The sequence below is a fragment of the Myotis yumanensis genome, unplaced genomic scaffold (assembly GCF_028538775.1).
Source record: "Myotis yumanensis isolate MYYU_CA2020_CCGP unplaced genomic scaffold, mMyoYum1.0.hap1 SCAF_1, whole genome shotgun sequence".
In the NCBI taxonomy this organism is placed as follows: Eukaryota; Metazoa; Chordata; class Mammalia; order Chiroptera; family Vespertilionidae; genus Myotis; species Myotis yumanensis.
In genome coordinates this window covers 237,613,144-237,628,197 of record NW_027223752.1, presented here as the reverse complement: position 1 = coordinate 237,628,197, position 15,054 = coordinate 237,613,144, and the positions used below count along the sequence as shown (strand labels likewise).

The 15,054-nt window shown below is 48.8% G+C and overlaps 1 protein-coding gene across 6 annotated transcripts in view; it reads right to left on the bottom strand.

Moving 5' to 3' along the window:
- KIAA0232 (KIAA0232 ortholog) overlaps positions 1-15,054 on the bottom strand; it is a 67,650-nt gene that overhangs the window by 14,644 nt on the left and 37,952 nt on the right. For 5 of the 6 annotated variants that reach the window (XM_070399679.1, XM_070399707.1, XM_070399697.1 and 2 more), the window contains exons 4-6: positions 8,158-8,224; positions 7,073-7,154; positions 1,834-5,131 (exon numbers count right to left, since the gene is read on the bottom strand). In XM_070399679.1, the coding sequence (XP_070255780.1) occupies positions 1,834-5,131; positions 7,073-7,154; positions 8,158-8,224 (3,447 nt within the window). Of the gene's footprint in view, positions 1-1,833; positions 5,132-7,072; positions 7,155-8,157; positions 8,225-10,311; positions 10,377-15,054 lie in introns of those variants that run through there. The other variant, XM_070399722.1, reaches the window with a different exon arrangement.

The following is a 15,054-nucleotide window of genomic DNA, read 5'->3' as shown; positions in this document are numbered from 1 at the left end:
TAGGGCAGCATTCTTGTCACCTGGGGCCTTCCTGCCATCACATGCACCCAGGCGGGGACGGACAAATGAGGAAGGCACCGGTCTGTATGCACAGGGGCTTCCAATCTAATGAGAGGAAGTACAGAAGTGACTCATGAAGAATGGAAAATGTAATAAAAGAAGAGGCATGCGATGCAGGGAAAATTAAGAGCAGAGAGAACTGCTTCTGATGGGGCGGGGGAGTGGAGTGGGAGAGGCGAGAGGAACTAGGGAATGTGCCAGGGGAGGAGGAGGGGTCTGAGGGCTCTAGCACTGGGAGGACTCAGATGTGCCAACGGTGGTGGAGTGCGCAGGACACATGGGAGGAAGGTGACTCGAGCTGCTCCCGGGTGCAGTGTGATGGCTCCTCACCACCTGCAGCGCCTCAGCAGCTGCTCCTGCAAGCCAGGTGCTGCTCCACCGAATGATGGCCGGAGTGGGCAGACCACTGCGCTCTTGGGAAGCAGGTGATTGCTTTAAGTGGTATTTCTTGGACAATTAATTTAAGCTCAAGCGCTCCTAGGAGCACAGAGGGGACAGTGGCTCCCATGAAGTGACTCCTGCTCTCACTCGTCACTTCGGGAACCTGCGCTGGGGTGAGCTGAGGTGCCTGCGCAGAGGTTCTGTGGAAGCTGTTGGGTTGCACGTGGGCTGTGGGCTAGTTTTTACATGTAGCAAATGGACTGCAGAGAACGCTACACAGGTGCCCCGATGTCAATGCTGCAGAGGCAGTTAGATGGACTCGCTGCTGCTTCTGAAGAGCACAGTGTGGAGGGCAGTTAGACAAGGGCAGAGTGAGGACAAGGCCAGCTACCAAAGGCCACCAGGGCGGAAAGCCCCGGGGCTTGGCAACGGACAATTGTAGGGTGAGCTTTCCCCCCTGGCATACGCTGCTCATACGGTTTGGACCACGGTTTGGACCGCCTGACCTTTCATGTCTCTGATCATCCAGTTTAGACCCCTGACCTTTCCTCCCCAGGCTAACCTCTAGGCCTCAGTTGTATTTTAGCTTCAGGCCCAGAAAAGCAGCACAATCAGACAATCAACCCCATGGCTGCCCTCAGGACCAGCTGCATTAGATAATGAGCCCTTGCCCTGCGCCGACCAATCAGTGGAAACCCTGACCCTGAAGGACCCACCTGGAAAACTGCTGCCTATGCTACTGAGATCTTCCCCCGGGCCCTCCCCTCACTCTCCATCTTTAAAGCCTTAGGATGCGGACCCAGCACATTCTCCCCAGGGAGCACGGCTGTGCCGTTCCCCTCCCCTCCCTCTCCCCGCAAGCATGGCACCTTCACCTTCCTCACTTCTCAGCTCCAAGGGCCCTTTCTTTCCCTCTGTAACTTGTTTCCTAAGCACATTTCTTCTACAAATGACTTCTACTCTGTGATTTTCTAAATAAATGTTCTCTTATAGGTTGAGTCTTCGCTCTGAATTATTTCTCAGCCAGAACTCAAGTACCGAGGTGGTCTGACCCCCCTGTTCTAGCACCTGGTGCTCTCTGATTCATCAACTTTGAAAGCTGTAACGCTTATATATTAGGTTTTGCTTTAAGCATAATACATGCATGTTAAGACAACACATGAGAACCTTAGACCCACTGATTTATTTTTAAATGTCTTTTCTCTGCATAAAATGTCTAGTTTAAGTTTATAAACATCAAGTCCATTTTAAGTCCTTATGTAAAACCATAAGGATGATCAATTTTAAGACAGTTTCGCACATTCCTCAATAACTTACCGCCATCGTTCCTTGCCTGTTCTTGGGGTACAGTCTGTCAAACCCCTTTATGGACACCCACACAGAGACACATACCTCCTCCAGCTGTCCGGAAGGAACCGGGTTATCTTCATAGGCAGGGAACTGACAACCTGCTTTGCAACTGCAGAAATGATTAACTTCTTCCGCACACTGGGCCATGATTTTACAATCTGCCTCTGAGCTTTCCACACCGGTGCCCAGGGGCCCGCTCCCGCTGCACTCCAGGCACTGGGCCTGCTTCCCCGCCGGCAGCCCCGCCGGCTCCTCCTGCGAATCCAGGGACGTCTGCGCGCTCTTCTCCATCCCTGACTTCTTCAGCCGGGGCAGGAACTTCCCCGACTCCAGTTCCGACTTCCCGTAGTAATGGCCTTCTTTCTGCGCATCTTCTTCCAGGGGCTTGAGATCTGCCTGTGGATCTTCGAACGCATCCACCTGAGGAGGAACGGGGAGACTGGCTTCGTCTTTCTCAGACTCAAACTCGGACTCGCTCCCCCCTCCAGGGGACAGCTCAGATGCGGAAATGGGGCGGAAGTGAGTTCTAGGCGAGATCCGAATGGCCCTGTACTGGGTTCTGTCGACGCCACAGATCCTGGGGTGGAACACGTCACTGTCGGAGTCGGAGCAGAGGATGGACTTCGGCTTAAAACCAGGGCTGAACGACGCAATCCCTTCAGGCTCAAAGGAGCACTCCACGTGAAGAACTTGGGAAAACGGATTGTTCAAGTCGAAGGAAGAGAACGAATATTCGAGTCCAGGATCTTCAACTTGAAAGTTGCCACAAGCTCCCAGGAAGTCTTCATGGAAGACAAAGGAAAACCCCTTATTTAACCCGCCCTCCCCCGTCCTCGGCGGGTCGCTCTGCTCCAGCGCCACGAAGGGCTTCCACAGCTGCCGGTGGCCGGGAGCGAAGCTGTTCCCCGGCGTCATGAAGACGTCCGTGCCGGCGATGGTCACCACGTCGGAGGCCGCGCACTGCAGCAGGCTGCCCTTCGCGTGGCTGGGCGGCACCACCGCCCACTCCCCGTCGCTGCTGAAGCTCTTCAGTTCTCCGTACACGCCCCCGAGAATGAATGAGTTCTCCTTCTCCTGGGCCACGTCCCAAGGCTTGGAGGGTGTGGTGTAGTCGCCACCGTCCACCTTGGACAGCTCGCCCGAAACAAAGGCGTGTTTCTCCAGGTTCTCCTTCTGCCCCTCCCACAGGTGGTACTCCGACCGCTGCACGGCCTTGCTGGGCTCCCGGAGCGGCTCCACCTCGGCTTCAGCGTCCAGACAGCAGCAATAGTTATTCACGTCTGTCGAGAATAGCTCATCAGCAGCTCCTTCGACTTCGACCAGCGCCACGGAGTCCCTCTCCGCCAGCTGTGTCCAGATGTCTTTAATGACCCCTGGACTGTATCCGTCTCCACCTGGGCTGCTCCCACAACGCACGTGCGTAGGTTCAAAGGTTTTGTTCTCTGGTTTTTGTTCGAGCTGAATACCACAGACAGATTCTAGTTTCGATTTTTTTTTTAAAACTAACGTGGGAATTTCTCCTAAAGTTCTACTGTTTTGTTGGCAAGTTTCATCTTGCAAAAAATCTAGAAGTTCTTCATCTACGTAATTTGACGAGACTCTAGGAACTACATAATTAATATCTTCTGCATTAAACTGCGTGGATTCTTCCAACTGGAGACTTAACGTCTCATTGTCTGAACGTGTTTCTTCTGAATGGGACCATGGGCTACAGGTTCTTGTGGAAAGATTAGAACAGTGTTCGTTTTCTTCAAAGGCACTATTTCTGGTCCATATTAGCAATCTGGACTGTGTTTTCCCGAGTGTGTTCACACTAGAATCTGTATTTTCATTCCCCAAGTTGAGTGTTTCAAAAGAAAATGGTAAAACAGAATTACTGCATTGCACTTCAAACACTGAAAAACAAGAGTTTATACCAGATCCTTCATTAATATCTGAGAAGAGCTCTTGATTGCCGGCAAGCAGATGCGGATTGAGGGCTGCGCCGTCTAAGATGGGGGAGAGCCTGATCGGAGACTCTCCCCCGAAGCTCTCGCCGTCGGCATCCCCGGAGCTGGACGAGCAGCACTCCCAGAACTGCGCCAGGTTGCCCAGGCCCTGCAGGAACTGGCCCTCGGCGGCCGCGGAGCTGGTGGAATCTGTCCATATTGCACGTTCCCCTTGCAACTCCATCCCATCTAACACTATGCAACATTCTGCCTCAAAATCACTTCTCTCTTTGCTTTTTTGTCGAATCATATTCAAAATCCGACTTTCTCCTTGCATTGTTTCTGAGGCACCAGGATCCAACATGGATTGATCAATGTCCACTTCATAGAAGTGTGTTAACTCTGACAGATGAATATCATCCAAGTAGCTGTTGTCCTCCGGGAGAGAACAGAATGAGGTCCCGGGGAGGTCAGCCTCCTCCTTTATAACCGCAGGCATTTCTACAAAGTGACCATCGATGAAGGTACCCGCTGGGAGGTATGCTTTATGAATGTTACTGTTGCTGATACAAAGACCGTGCACTGAGTCAGACAATTCTCCTATCGCCTCTGCGGTCGGATCCCGCGCATCCTGTCGGTTTCGGTACGTGGTCTCTAGTTTACTTTTCCTGCTCAAAGGAACGAAATATTCTGCAATCGGTTCGGTGTACCACAGTGGCTCTTCTTTGTATTCCTTGTCGTTTCTGCTGTCCAGGTGCAGGTCTCTGCCCTCCGTGCCGTCCGCGTCCCTCCTGCCCACCTCCTTCAATGGTCTCTTCGCCCGCCTGCACAGCTGTCTGCCAGAGCCGCCGCCGCTGCTGCTGCTGCCGCCGCCGCCGCCGCCGCCCACGTGGGTGATCCTTTCGGCCCTCTCGCCATGCTTCAGCGAGAGCCTGCTCTGCCCATTCCGCCCTTTCCTGTTTCGGAGGTCTCGCGCCTTGTGTCTTACTTTCACGCACTTCATGGATGCTTTTAGTTCTCCCTGATTCCCGCTCGAGCTGGAGCCTGCCTCACTGGAGCCGGAGGACCAGGAGCGAGGGCGGACCTTGCTTTCGGGTTTGTGTCGCATTTGTTTTTTGTACAAAGCAGGCTTCTCTTCAATTGTGCCGTTCCCAAATTTGTTCTCCTTCTCGTTTTTACTTCTGCTCAGGGTTTGCGCGTGTACAGCGGTGGGCACCGCCTCGCCCCTGTCCCTGCTGGCCTCGCCCTCACTGTTGCAGTCCTTGGGAGACGCCGTGTCTGTGCTGGCTGGGGGCGCGGTGGACGATGACGAGGAGCTGGAGGAAGAGCAGACTTTAGACTTGTTCCACACGGTCATGATCTCTTGCAGGCAAACTGGCTTCTCCGAAAGCGGGGGAAACGCTTCGTAGTACCTGCAAGACAGTGCAGAGAGTTCGGAAGGGGCACTGAGATGTATTAGCCATAGAAAACATTACCGAACGGAAGATTGGGATATTCATTTTAACAGTCAATGGTTGCATTACCCATGAATCATTAGTTTTTAAATAATTAGTAACACAGTAAAATAGCCTTTACATTTAGTTCAATGTACAAAGAACTGAGATAAGCATTATAAGAATATTAAAATATGTAAAATGACAGTTTTTATCTTCAAAGTCTGAATTTTAACTAAGAAGCCATAAGTGAAAAATATGACAGTGGAAAATGTAATCTTTTGATAAGAGATACCTGAATGTCATTCTCAGCTCAGGACTCACTATGCCGCGGCTTAAAGCTACTAATTTATGCCGTGGCCATATTTTCTCAGCTGCGGAATGGAGATGACATGACTTCCCTCACAGGCTTTGTGAGGCTGGGAGTGGATGCAGTTGAAAAGCTGTATAGCCAAACAGGTGAGAGCACACACTCTGAAGCCACACTTCCTGATTCAAGTCCTGACTGTCGATTTCTAGCTGTGTGGCCTCAAGCATGTCACTAAGAACAGTGTCTACCTCCCCGAGCTGTGAGGAGTAAAGGAACTAGCCTGTGAAATGAGTCCTGACCGCATCTTCCTGAGTGAGTGTTGTCACTGTGCTTTTTCTCAGGAGAGAGCACAGTGCTGGCATTAAGGGGACCCTCAGAGTTAGCAGGGCTTGTGGTAGGCAGGCGTGCAGAGAGGACAATGAGAGCAGGTGGACCGCAGGGCGCCTTCACGGCCCAGAAATGCAGCAGTGCAGTGAGGACACCGAGAGGTGCAGGGCCCTGGGACGCAGATGGGTCCGGCCCGGAGCCTGCTTCGACAGCGACCCTGCGGTGAGGATGGACCTCGGGAGGCGGGCTTTAGAGGCCTGGGAAGTGGGAGAAGAGCTCTCGGTTGCTAGGAAACTGGGAGCCCCAGAGAGTTCACAGCGAGCAGATGCCAGAGGGAGCCTCCAGGGGCAGGCGGCTGCCAAGGTCACACATGAAGCAGCGAAAGGCCACGCTCACGAAGGGCCCATGCGGTGTTTTCCTGCTCAGTCTGCAGCAGAGCTAAGAGAAATATACTGTGTGCCTCAATGTATTTTTTAATGTTCTAGGAGGCGCATTAAAAGCATAAGAAGAAACAGGTGAAATTCATTTCAATAATATATTTTACTGAACCAAATATAACCATGATAAATAACATCATTTCAACATGTAATTGGTACTAAGAGATATTACTAGGATAGTTTACATTCTTTTTTACAGAGTCTCTGAGATCTGCTGGAATTTATATTCCCAGTACATCTCATTCTGAAGTGGCCACATTTCAAGGGCTCAACAGCCACACGTGACTTAGGCCACCATGGTGGACAGCGCAGGGTTACACAAACCAACCACATGCTCCTCTTAAGTTTTAGACGTTCAGAAGATCCAAATAAAATGTGTAATAAAGAAGTCTGCTTATAACGCAGCTGATTTTAATACTAACCACTTACAAAGAAAGAACTAAAGTGTCTTCAGAAAACAAGTGTGGCAAGGCCCATGACTCGCCCGCTCCCTCTGGAGCCAGCAGCGGGCACCTGGTTCCTATGTGGGCAACAAGGATATGCATGGCTCCTTTCAGCTGCCTCAGAGGACGGTGGGGATGTCCATGGTCACAGGACATGAATGGGTGGCAAATAACAGCCTTGTTTCATTCATTTGCTGCACAAATATTGATTCAATATGTAATTTAAGGACAGAATCTTATTCACCTTTGAATTCTGTGTCAAATATGCAAGGAAGTGCTCAATGTTCCCTGAATTATAAAATATGAAACTACACACAAGACGATGAATAACACTGTAAACCATGCAGCAATTCTTACTCTGATTTTAACAAATGCGCACTCTATGACTATGAGTCTTACATACATTTCCACTTGATCCTTTGCTGTCGGGGATAATTCTGCCTCTGGAGAGGGACACCCTTCTAACTTTTTGTGAATCTTCTCTTCTGTTGTGAAACAAAAAATTTAGAAAGTTTTGTCATGTTTTTAAAAATTTCTCAAACTTTAATAGAAATTATATAGGCTTTTGTGGCAGTTTATCTTTGTAATAACAACCTATTTCTTCAGTGTGCCAGGGGGAAGTCTCTGGCTACACCCCGTGAACATGGCTGAGGCGAGACCGGTTCGTCTCATCACCGAGCCAGTGCTCTGGAGGCATCTGACTGAGAAACTGAAATCCCCTGGGTACTTGTTAATTACACCAGAAAGAGAGAACATCTGTATAGATTCCAAAAATATTTTCTCACAAAATTCTGCACTCATGGACTTTCTATACCGACTCACCTTGACTGATGTTAATCTGCACAGAAAATTCTTAATCACAATTCGCAATCCGCCCCTTAACATCTAGAAGGCCAAGGGCTGTGTTTCCACTAAAACAGAATCAAGGGGCTATTCCCTTAGCTTAGCTCATGATCCTGCCAGGAATTCAACACAAACGAACCAATGCCCTTAATAGGAAGGTCAAGACTTGGTGGGCAGCAAAATGAGCATGAAGAGGACAAGGAAAATAAAGGTCCCTAATCTTAGGATGGGCTTACAGAAAAGCGGGGAAAAACGTGATGAGGGTTCTTGAGTCAAAATGGCTTATTGAGGTTGTCAAGCCTGCCTTCCCCCCAAAATTCAAGAGTCAAAGTAGAAGTTCTTCCAAATCTGAGGTACTTAGTGTTGACACCTAATTAAGAAGGCCTGATGTCAACAGGGAGGTGTCAACAGGGCACAAGGACGGGAGGAGACTGCTGCTCCTCTCTCTGAGGGCACCTGCGGGCCAATGCACTCAGCAGCAGGGGGCTCTCTACAGGTGACAGCAGAGGGCTGACCCACGCTCGCCTGGAGACACACTGAACACAGACTCTCTGCGCTGTGGTTCTTGCTGGCTCCATCCTAAGATCACCCCCCCTCCCTGGTGACTATTGTGCCCGCACAGACAGGCCTGGAGGCAGCACTCACCTTGCTTGCTCTGCAGGTCTTTTAGGCGGGAGCAGAGCTCCTCCACTAACGTCTCGATTCCAGAGCTCTGTGTGGGAACAAAAACACACATTCGTTTGCTGCCGGGTATGTAAAAACCAGGTATTTGTACTCTTTTGCTTTAGTATGAAGGTTTTATAAAGAAATTAATTTTCCATGTTCCAAAAGAAAGACATTATCAATATTTAAGTGAACACAAAAGTTTAAAAATTATGCATCTGTAGATCCAATTCAGTATCCATGTTTTCCTAATTAAGTCTCTCCAATGGCACTCACTGAGAAAAGTCACTTCTGTCTTCCCAGGGGTACAGCATCCTGCTGACGGGGCAGCGGAAGGGCCTAAGTGCCCTCGCACAGCTGAAAGTCAGTCACTGCCTATGTCAGCAAGGTCTTGTGCTAAATCTGTCTATAATAATAAAAGACAAAGATGCTAATTGACCGTACCTTCGCTATGCCCACCAGCCAATCAGAGTGATATGCAAATTAACCGCCAACAAAGATGGCAGCTAATTTGCATACTGCAGGCAGGGCGGGCCAGCACGAGCCGCCATCCGGGCCCCTGTGTGTGGCCCTGGGCGGCGGGGCCTGGTGGCGCAATCAGCCCGAGGAAGCCCTATTCTTGCAGGAATCTTCCTGCAACAGGCCTCTAGTAAAAGCATAATATGCAAATTGACCGAATGGCCGAACAGCGGAATGACCATCCAGACGACCACGCTATGACACCCACTGGCTCCAGGCCAGCCAAGGCGGGTGTAATGCGATTGGTCAGGGGCCCGGCCATTGCCCCATGATCACCCCGCAGAGGGAGGCCCAAGACATCAGCTGGCAGGGCCATCAATCGGGGGGGCTCCACGATTGCCCCAAAGTAGGAGGCCCAGGCTACCTGGCTGGTGGCGCTGTGGCAGGTAGCCTGGGCCTCCCTCTGTGGGGGTGATCCATTGCGGAGCCCTGGCCAGATGGGCAGGGCCTACCTCTTCAGGGCAATTGATCAGGGGGCTCCCAGACTGTGAGAGGGCGCAGGCCGGGCTGAGGGGACGACCCGCCCCGCCCCCCGCCACACCAGTGCGCAAATTTCGTGCCCCAGGCCTCTAGTTCAATATCAAGAAAAACCACAGCCCTAACCGGGTGGCTCGCCCCACATACCAGAGGGTTTGGTTTCTGGTCAGGGCACATACCCAGGTTGTGGTCCCTGATTGGGGCGTGTGAGGGAGCAACCAACTGATGTTTCTCTCTCTTTCTCTTTCTCTCCCCCTTCCTCTCTCTAAAATCAATTTAAAAAGAAAAAGAAAACACATCAGTTATTTAAAAAAGAAAAATCACAAAAAGTTCATCTGAGTCCTTGAGGAGCTCATGGTCTGAAGAAAACACGGTGATTTTTCTTTCTGAAACGAGCCCTCATGACCGCCACCAGGAGCAGCACAGAGAGCAGGCCGGCGCTGTCTCCGTTTCCCTTTAAGGGTCATGGACCAGATCCTAGTCTCTGTGCAGAAACAGGGTCAAATGGGAGGAGAGAGCGTGAAGTGTCTGAAATTGGGAGGGTAAGAATAAGAGGCAACCTTTAAAGAAAAATGAATGTTGCCAACAGGCACGACCAAAAAATCTTTTACTTATGGAGACTTTTAAACTTTAAAAATTCTATTTCTCACTATAGGAAAGAAAAGTCTTTCACCAGATACAAGAAAAGTGAGTGTATTTCGTAGCAACCTTGTACTTATTCTGTGGCCGAAAGTATTTAGACGGGATTGAGTCTCTCTAGGTGGGCAGCACCGAACAGGTGCACGGGACCGCTCCCCCCTCGCCCTCCTGGGCCTGCAGGGGCTAAAAATAGAACTTCGCCCCACTGACTTCACGCAAAATGACTCAGCACAAGTTTTACCGACATCCTAAGCAAGAAACACGGCGTTCCACAGCTTGAGCAGTTTAAGCAGCAAGATTACATGAAAACAGTTAATTGTAACGATAATTAATTCTATCCACATCAGTTCACCGCTTTCACTAGGGAGACAGGACGGAGGGAGACTGGGAAATGGGCCAAAAGAGAATTATTCTTTCTTTAAAAACACTCTTACAGACCATGGCAGCGACTAGCCATAAACACCGCTCCTCCTACACAATGCCACTGGAAAGACTGCTTACCATAATGTTCAAGGTGGGATGAGCTGGCCGTTTTATTCCACTTCCTCCAGATCATGAACCTAACCCCAGCGTCAGCTGACCGCGCTGCTGCACGCTGCTCTGCACACAAGCCTATGTCACTATGTTTCTGAAGCCAGTGCCAGTCCCAGGGCAGAGCTCCGAGCCTCGGGCGTCGCCTCTGCCTCTGCCTTCAGCACCAAGGCTGCTGACTGTTTAACAGTCTGCACGCTACAACCGTCACACAACCTGGGACTAGATATTCTCTCTCGTTCTTTGTCTCCTCCACACACCTGTGATTTAGTTGTCTTGGATAGTAATACAACATAGAAGTATATAGACTTGCTCTCATTATATAATGGCTAAGAAACAAGGAACTTACTGCTTAGCTCTGTGCCTAAAAGCAAGCTCTAGCCTTAGCTGGTCTGGCTCACTGGATAGAACATTGGCCTGCAGACTGAAGGGTCTGGGTTCGATTCCAGTCAAGGGCACAGGCCCGGGTTGCGGACTCGATCCCCAGTGAGGCATGTGCAGGAAACAGCCGATCAATGATTCTCTCTCATCATTGATATTTCTATCTCTCTCCCCTCTCCCTACCTCTCTGAAATCAATGAAAATATATTTAAAAAAAGAAAAAGCAAGCTTGACCCACCGGCATCTGCCTCCTGTCCTTGACCATTGCAGCATCCTACATGCGTGTGTGTGTGCGCGCGTATGTTAATCATTCGAACCCTGGGCTATCAGAATAGCAAGTGAGAAGCAAAAAGGGCATCGTCCCCTCCCTCCTGGCAGGTGCTCCAAATTGTTAATTTGGAGCTGTTAATGAGAAATTTTATTTGCTTTCCCAATAATATAAACTATTATATAATCTTAAAAATTACATTTTAATAGTATACCACATCCACAGGGCATTCAAGAATGAGAGAGACATCAGAGGAATGGCGGTGTGAGAGAGCCCTTGGCCTCTCCCACTGAAATGTCAACAAGTTAATCAACTATATAATTCAACAAAAAAATCCCTGCCCAGCACAGATGCACACCTGAGAGACCCGCGCACTGAAACATCAGATGGGCACCCGGGAATAAACCAGGAGAGGAAAAGGGAGGGACGCGCAGACACAGCCCTGCAGCCCGGAGCTCGCGGCGGGAAGAACAGAGCGCGGCAGCCCAGCGGGCGAGCTGCAAGGGAGCGAACAGTGTCTGGGTCAGAGACGCTGGCAGAGCACAGGGTTCTGCAGTGTGGCTCTCCACTGTCAGGCAAGGTGCAGTGTTTCAAACAAAAGCAGACCACAGAGCCTGCCACTGCTTGAACTCCCACACCTCGCCTCCTGCTGCCCGTGCAGTTGGGTGCAGGAGCCTATTATCTGTAAACCAGGAGCTGTTGCAGTTTCCCTCTGTGACTGATGCCCAGGAGGGGTGCTTGGGGCACCATGGAGGTCAGGGGTCGCCATTACAGTGAAAGTAAAGCAAACCCCACGAAGCAGAGCGTCTTAGGAAGCTGTGGAGGTTAAGACTAGGTACAGCGGTTCTCAACTTGTGGGTCGCGACCCCTTTGGGGGTCAAACGACCCTTTCACAGGGGTCGCCTAAGACCATCCTGCCTATCAGATATTTACATTACGATTCATAACAGTAGCAACATTACAGTTATGAAGTAGCAATAAAATAATTTTATGGTCGGGGTCACCACAACATGAGGAACTGTATTAAAGGGTCGAGGCATTAGGGAGGTTGAGAACCAATGGACTAGAAGGTCACAGAGTGAAAAACCTTGCGATTCAGCACCATCTACTGGAACGCAGTAGGAAGACCTCTTCATTAATATAGACAGACATAAACGCAAAGACCTAACTAAGCAAAGAAGAACCGAATACCATGAATAACCACAGTAACAAGGATGATCAGAAAGAAAATGAAAACTCCCCAGAAAGCAAGCTGGAACACATGGAAATGTGTGATACAAATGACAGAGATTTCAAGATGGCAGTTCTGAGAATAATCAACAAGATGCAAGAAAATAGAAAGGCAATTCAATGCACTCAGAGAGCAGATCAGTGAACAAAACGAGTACTTTACTGAAGAGATTAAAACTTAAAAAGAACCAATCAGAAATCTCAGAAATGAAGCATGCAATTAAAGACATTAAGAGTGAACTACTGAGATAGAAAACAGAGCCAACTAGATGGAGGAAAGAATTAGTGATGTTGAAGGCAGGAATCTAGAAATGACGCAGAGGGAAGGAGAGAGACCTGGACATAAAGAAAAATGAAAGAGCTCTACAAGAACTATCTGACTCCATCAGAAAAAGCAACATTAGAATTATAGGAATTCTGCAGGAGGAAGAGAGGGAGCATGGAACGGAGAGTCTATTCAAACAATAGTGCGTGAGAACTTCCCAAACCTATGGAAAGCATTAAACCCTCAAATCCAAGAAGCAAACAGAACACCTGGTTACCTCAATCCAAAGAGGCCCTCTCCAAGGCACTTGGTATTAAAGCTGGTGTGGCTCAGTGGATAGAGTGTCAGCCTGCAGACTGAAGGGTCCCAGGTTTGATTCTGGTCAAGGGCACATGCCTGGGCTCAATCCCCAGTGGGGGGCGGGCAGGAGGCAGCCAATCAATGATTCTCTCATCATTGATGTTTCTCTCTCTCCCCCTCCCCCTCCCTCCCTCTCCCTTCCTCTATGAAATCAATTAAAAAAAAAAATACCACAAAGTACAATACTGAGGCATTGGTGCGTGAACAGATAAATCATTCAATGAAACAATATAAAGTACAGGGGAAAAAAAGAATATTGAAAGCCTAGAGTAACTTAAGAAATAAAATAAATTATACCCATTTTTAGTGAGAACTCGCTGAAGGTGGAAAAAATGCTAACATTCTACCACTTGAGAACTGCTTTTTCTAACTCTCCATTTACTTTTGCATTATAAAGGTAATTTTACACTACCTCAATGGTAAAGCAAAATAATTTTCTAAGTAATTGTGATCTCAGAGACTGCATCATACAGTGTGTAATAAAACAAGAATTAATAGTACTAATTTAAACAAATGATTACATTCTAAAATTATTTTGTTCTTTCAGAATGTTGAAAAAAAGAGAAGTATTTTATATGAAATGTTAAAAGATTAAGAAAATAATCATAACATTTTCTAATATACAAACAAAAATTTATAAATCAGAAGCAAATACAGTGTTTTTAAAATGTTAGATAACTGTTATTCTGCGTCTAGAAATATATACAAAAGAAGTGATATAGCCCTGGCTGGGTGGCTCAATTGGTTAGAGCAGTGGTTGGCAAACTGCAGCTCGAGAGCCACCTGCGGCTCTTTGGCCCTTTGAGTGGGGCTCTTCCACAAAATACTGACTTCTGTGCATGAGCCACGAAGTTTCAATCACACTGTGCTGGGAGCCGGTCCATCCTTGCTGCTTGACACAGTCGCTGCAGGGAAGAAACATCTGCACAGCATATGTTTCAAGGGACTTGGCGTATATGGCATACTGTTCTTAATGTGTTTGCTCCCCTTAGCACTATGTGTTTTAACCAAGGTCACCTCTCTGAGAAAGGTTGTTTCCCCAGGTGGGGATTTTCCCCTGAAGTTAGGGAGGGAGTGAAACCCCTTAACTAAGTGCCAGGCCGGTAGTTAATCACTTTAACTACAAACAATCACACTTAAGCTACATAATCTTTACTCCCTGAAATGGAGATAAGAAACGCCCTAACCTTTGGAATAGAGATTGATAGGATTGGAATCAACTGGTATAAATACAGATGTAACTAGACAACAGAACCTAGAAACACAGAACCTAGAAACACAGAACCTAGAGGCAGAACCTAGAGACAGAACCTAGCAAGAGAACATAGCAAAAGATCCTGGACAGAACCTGGCAACAGAACTTGGCTGGAGAACCTAGACAGAACATGGCAGGAGAACCTGGATAGAACCTGGCGACCGAACCTGGCTGGAGATCCTAGTGAGAGAACATGGCAAGAGAACCTGGACAGAACCTGGCTGGAGATCCTGGCTAGAGGAACCTGGCTATGCTGATCAACTGAATGCTGGCTCCGTGTCCTTCCTTCTTCACCGACTCCATCCACACCTTTGGGGACCCCTGGACCTGCTGGGGTTGGACCCCAACAGCACTGTACGTGCGTGCCCGCACATGGTATTTTGTGGAAGAGCCACACTCAAGGGGCCAAAGAGCCGCATGTGGCTCGAGAGCCACAGTTTGCCGACCATTGGGTTAGAGCATCATCACGTGCACTGAAACACTGCCAGTCGATCCCTAGTCAGGGCGCATATGGGAGGCAACTGATCAATGTTTCTCTCTCTCTTAAAAGCAATAAAAACATATCCTCGCCCTAGCTGGTTTGGCTCAGTGGACAGAGCGTCAGCCTGTGGACTGAAGGGTCCTAGGTTCGATTCCAGTCAAGGGCACATGCCTGGGTTGTGGGCTCCATCCCCAGTGGGGGGCAAGCAGGAGGCAGCCAATCAATGATTCTCTCTCATCATTTATGTTTTTATCTCTCCTCTTCCGTCCTCTCTGAAATCAATAAAAGTATATTAAAAAAACAACATATCCTGAGCCAGCCAGTGTGAATCAGTGGTTGAGCACTGACCTATGAACCAAGAGGTCACTGGTTCAAATCCCAGTCAGGGCACATGCCCAGGTTGTGGGCTTGATCCCCAGCAGGGGGCGTGCAGGAGGCAACTGATTAAAGATGTTTCTTTTTTTTAATTTTTT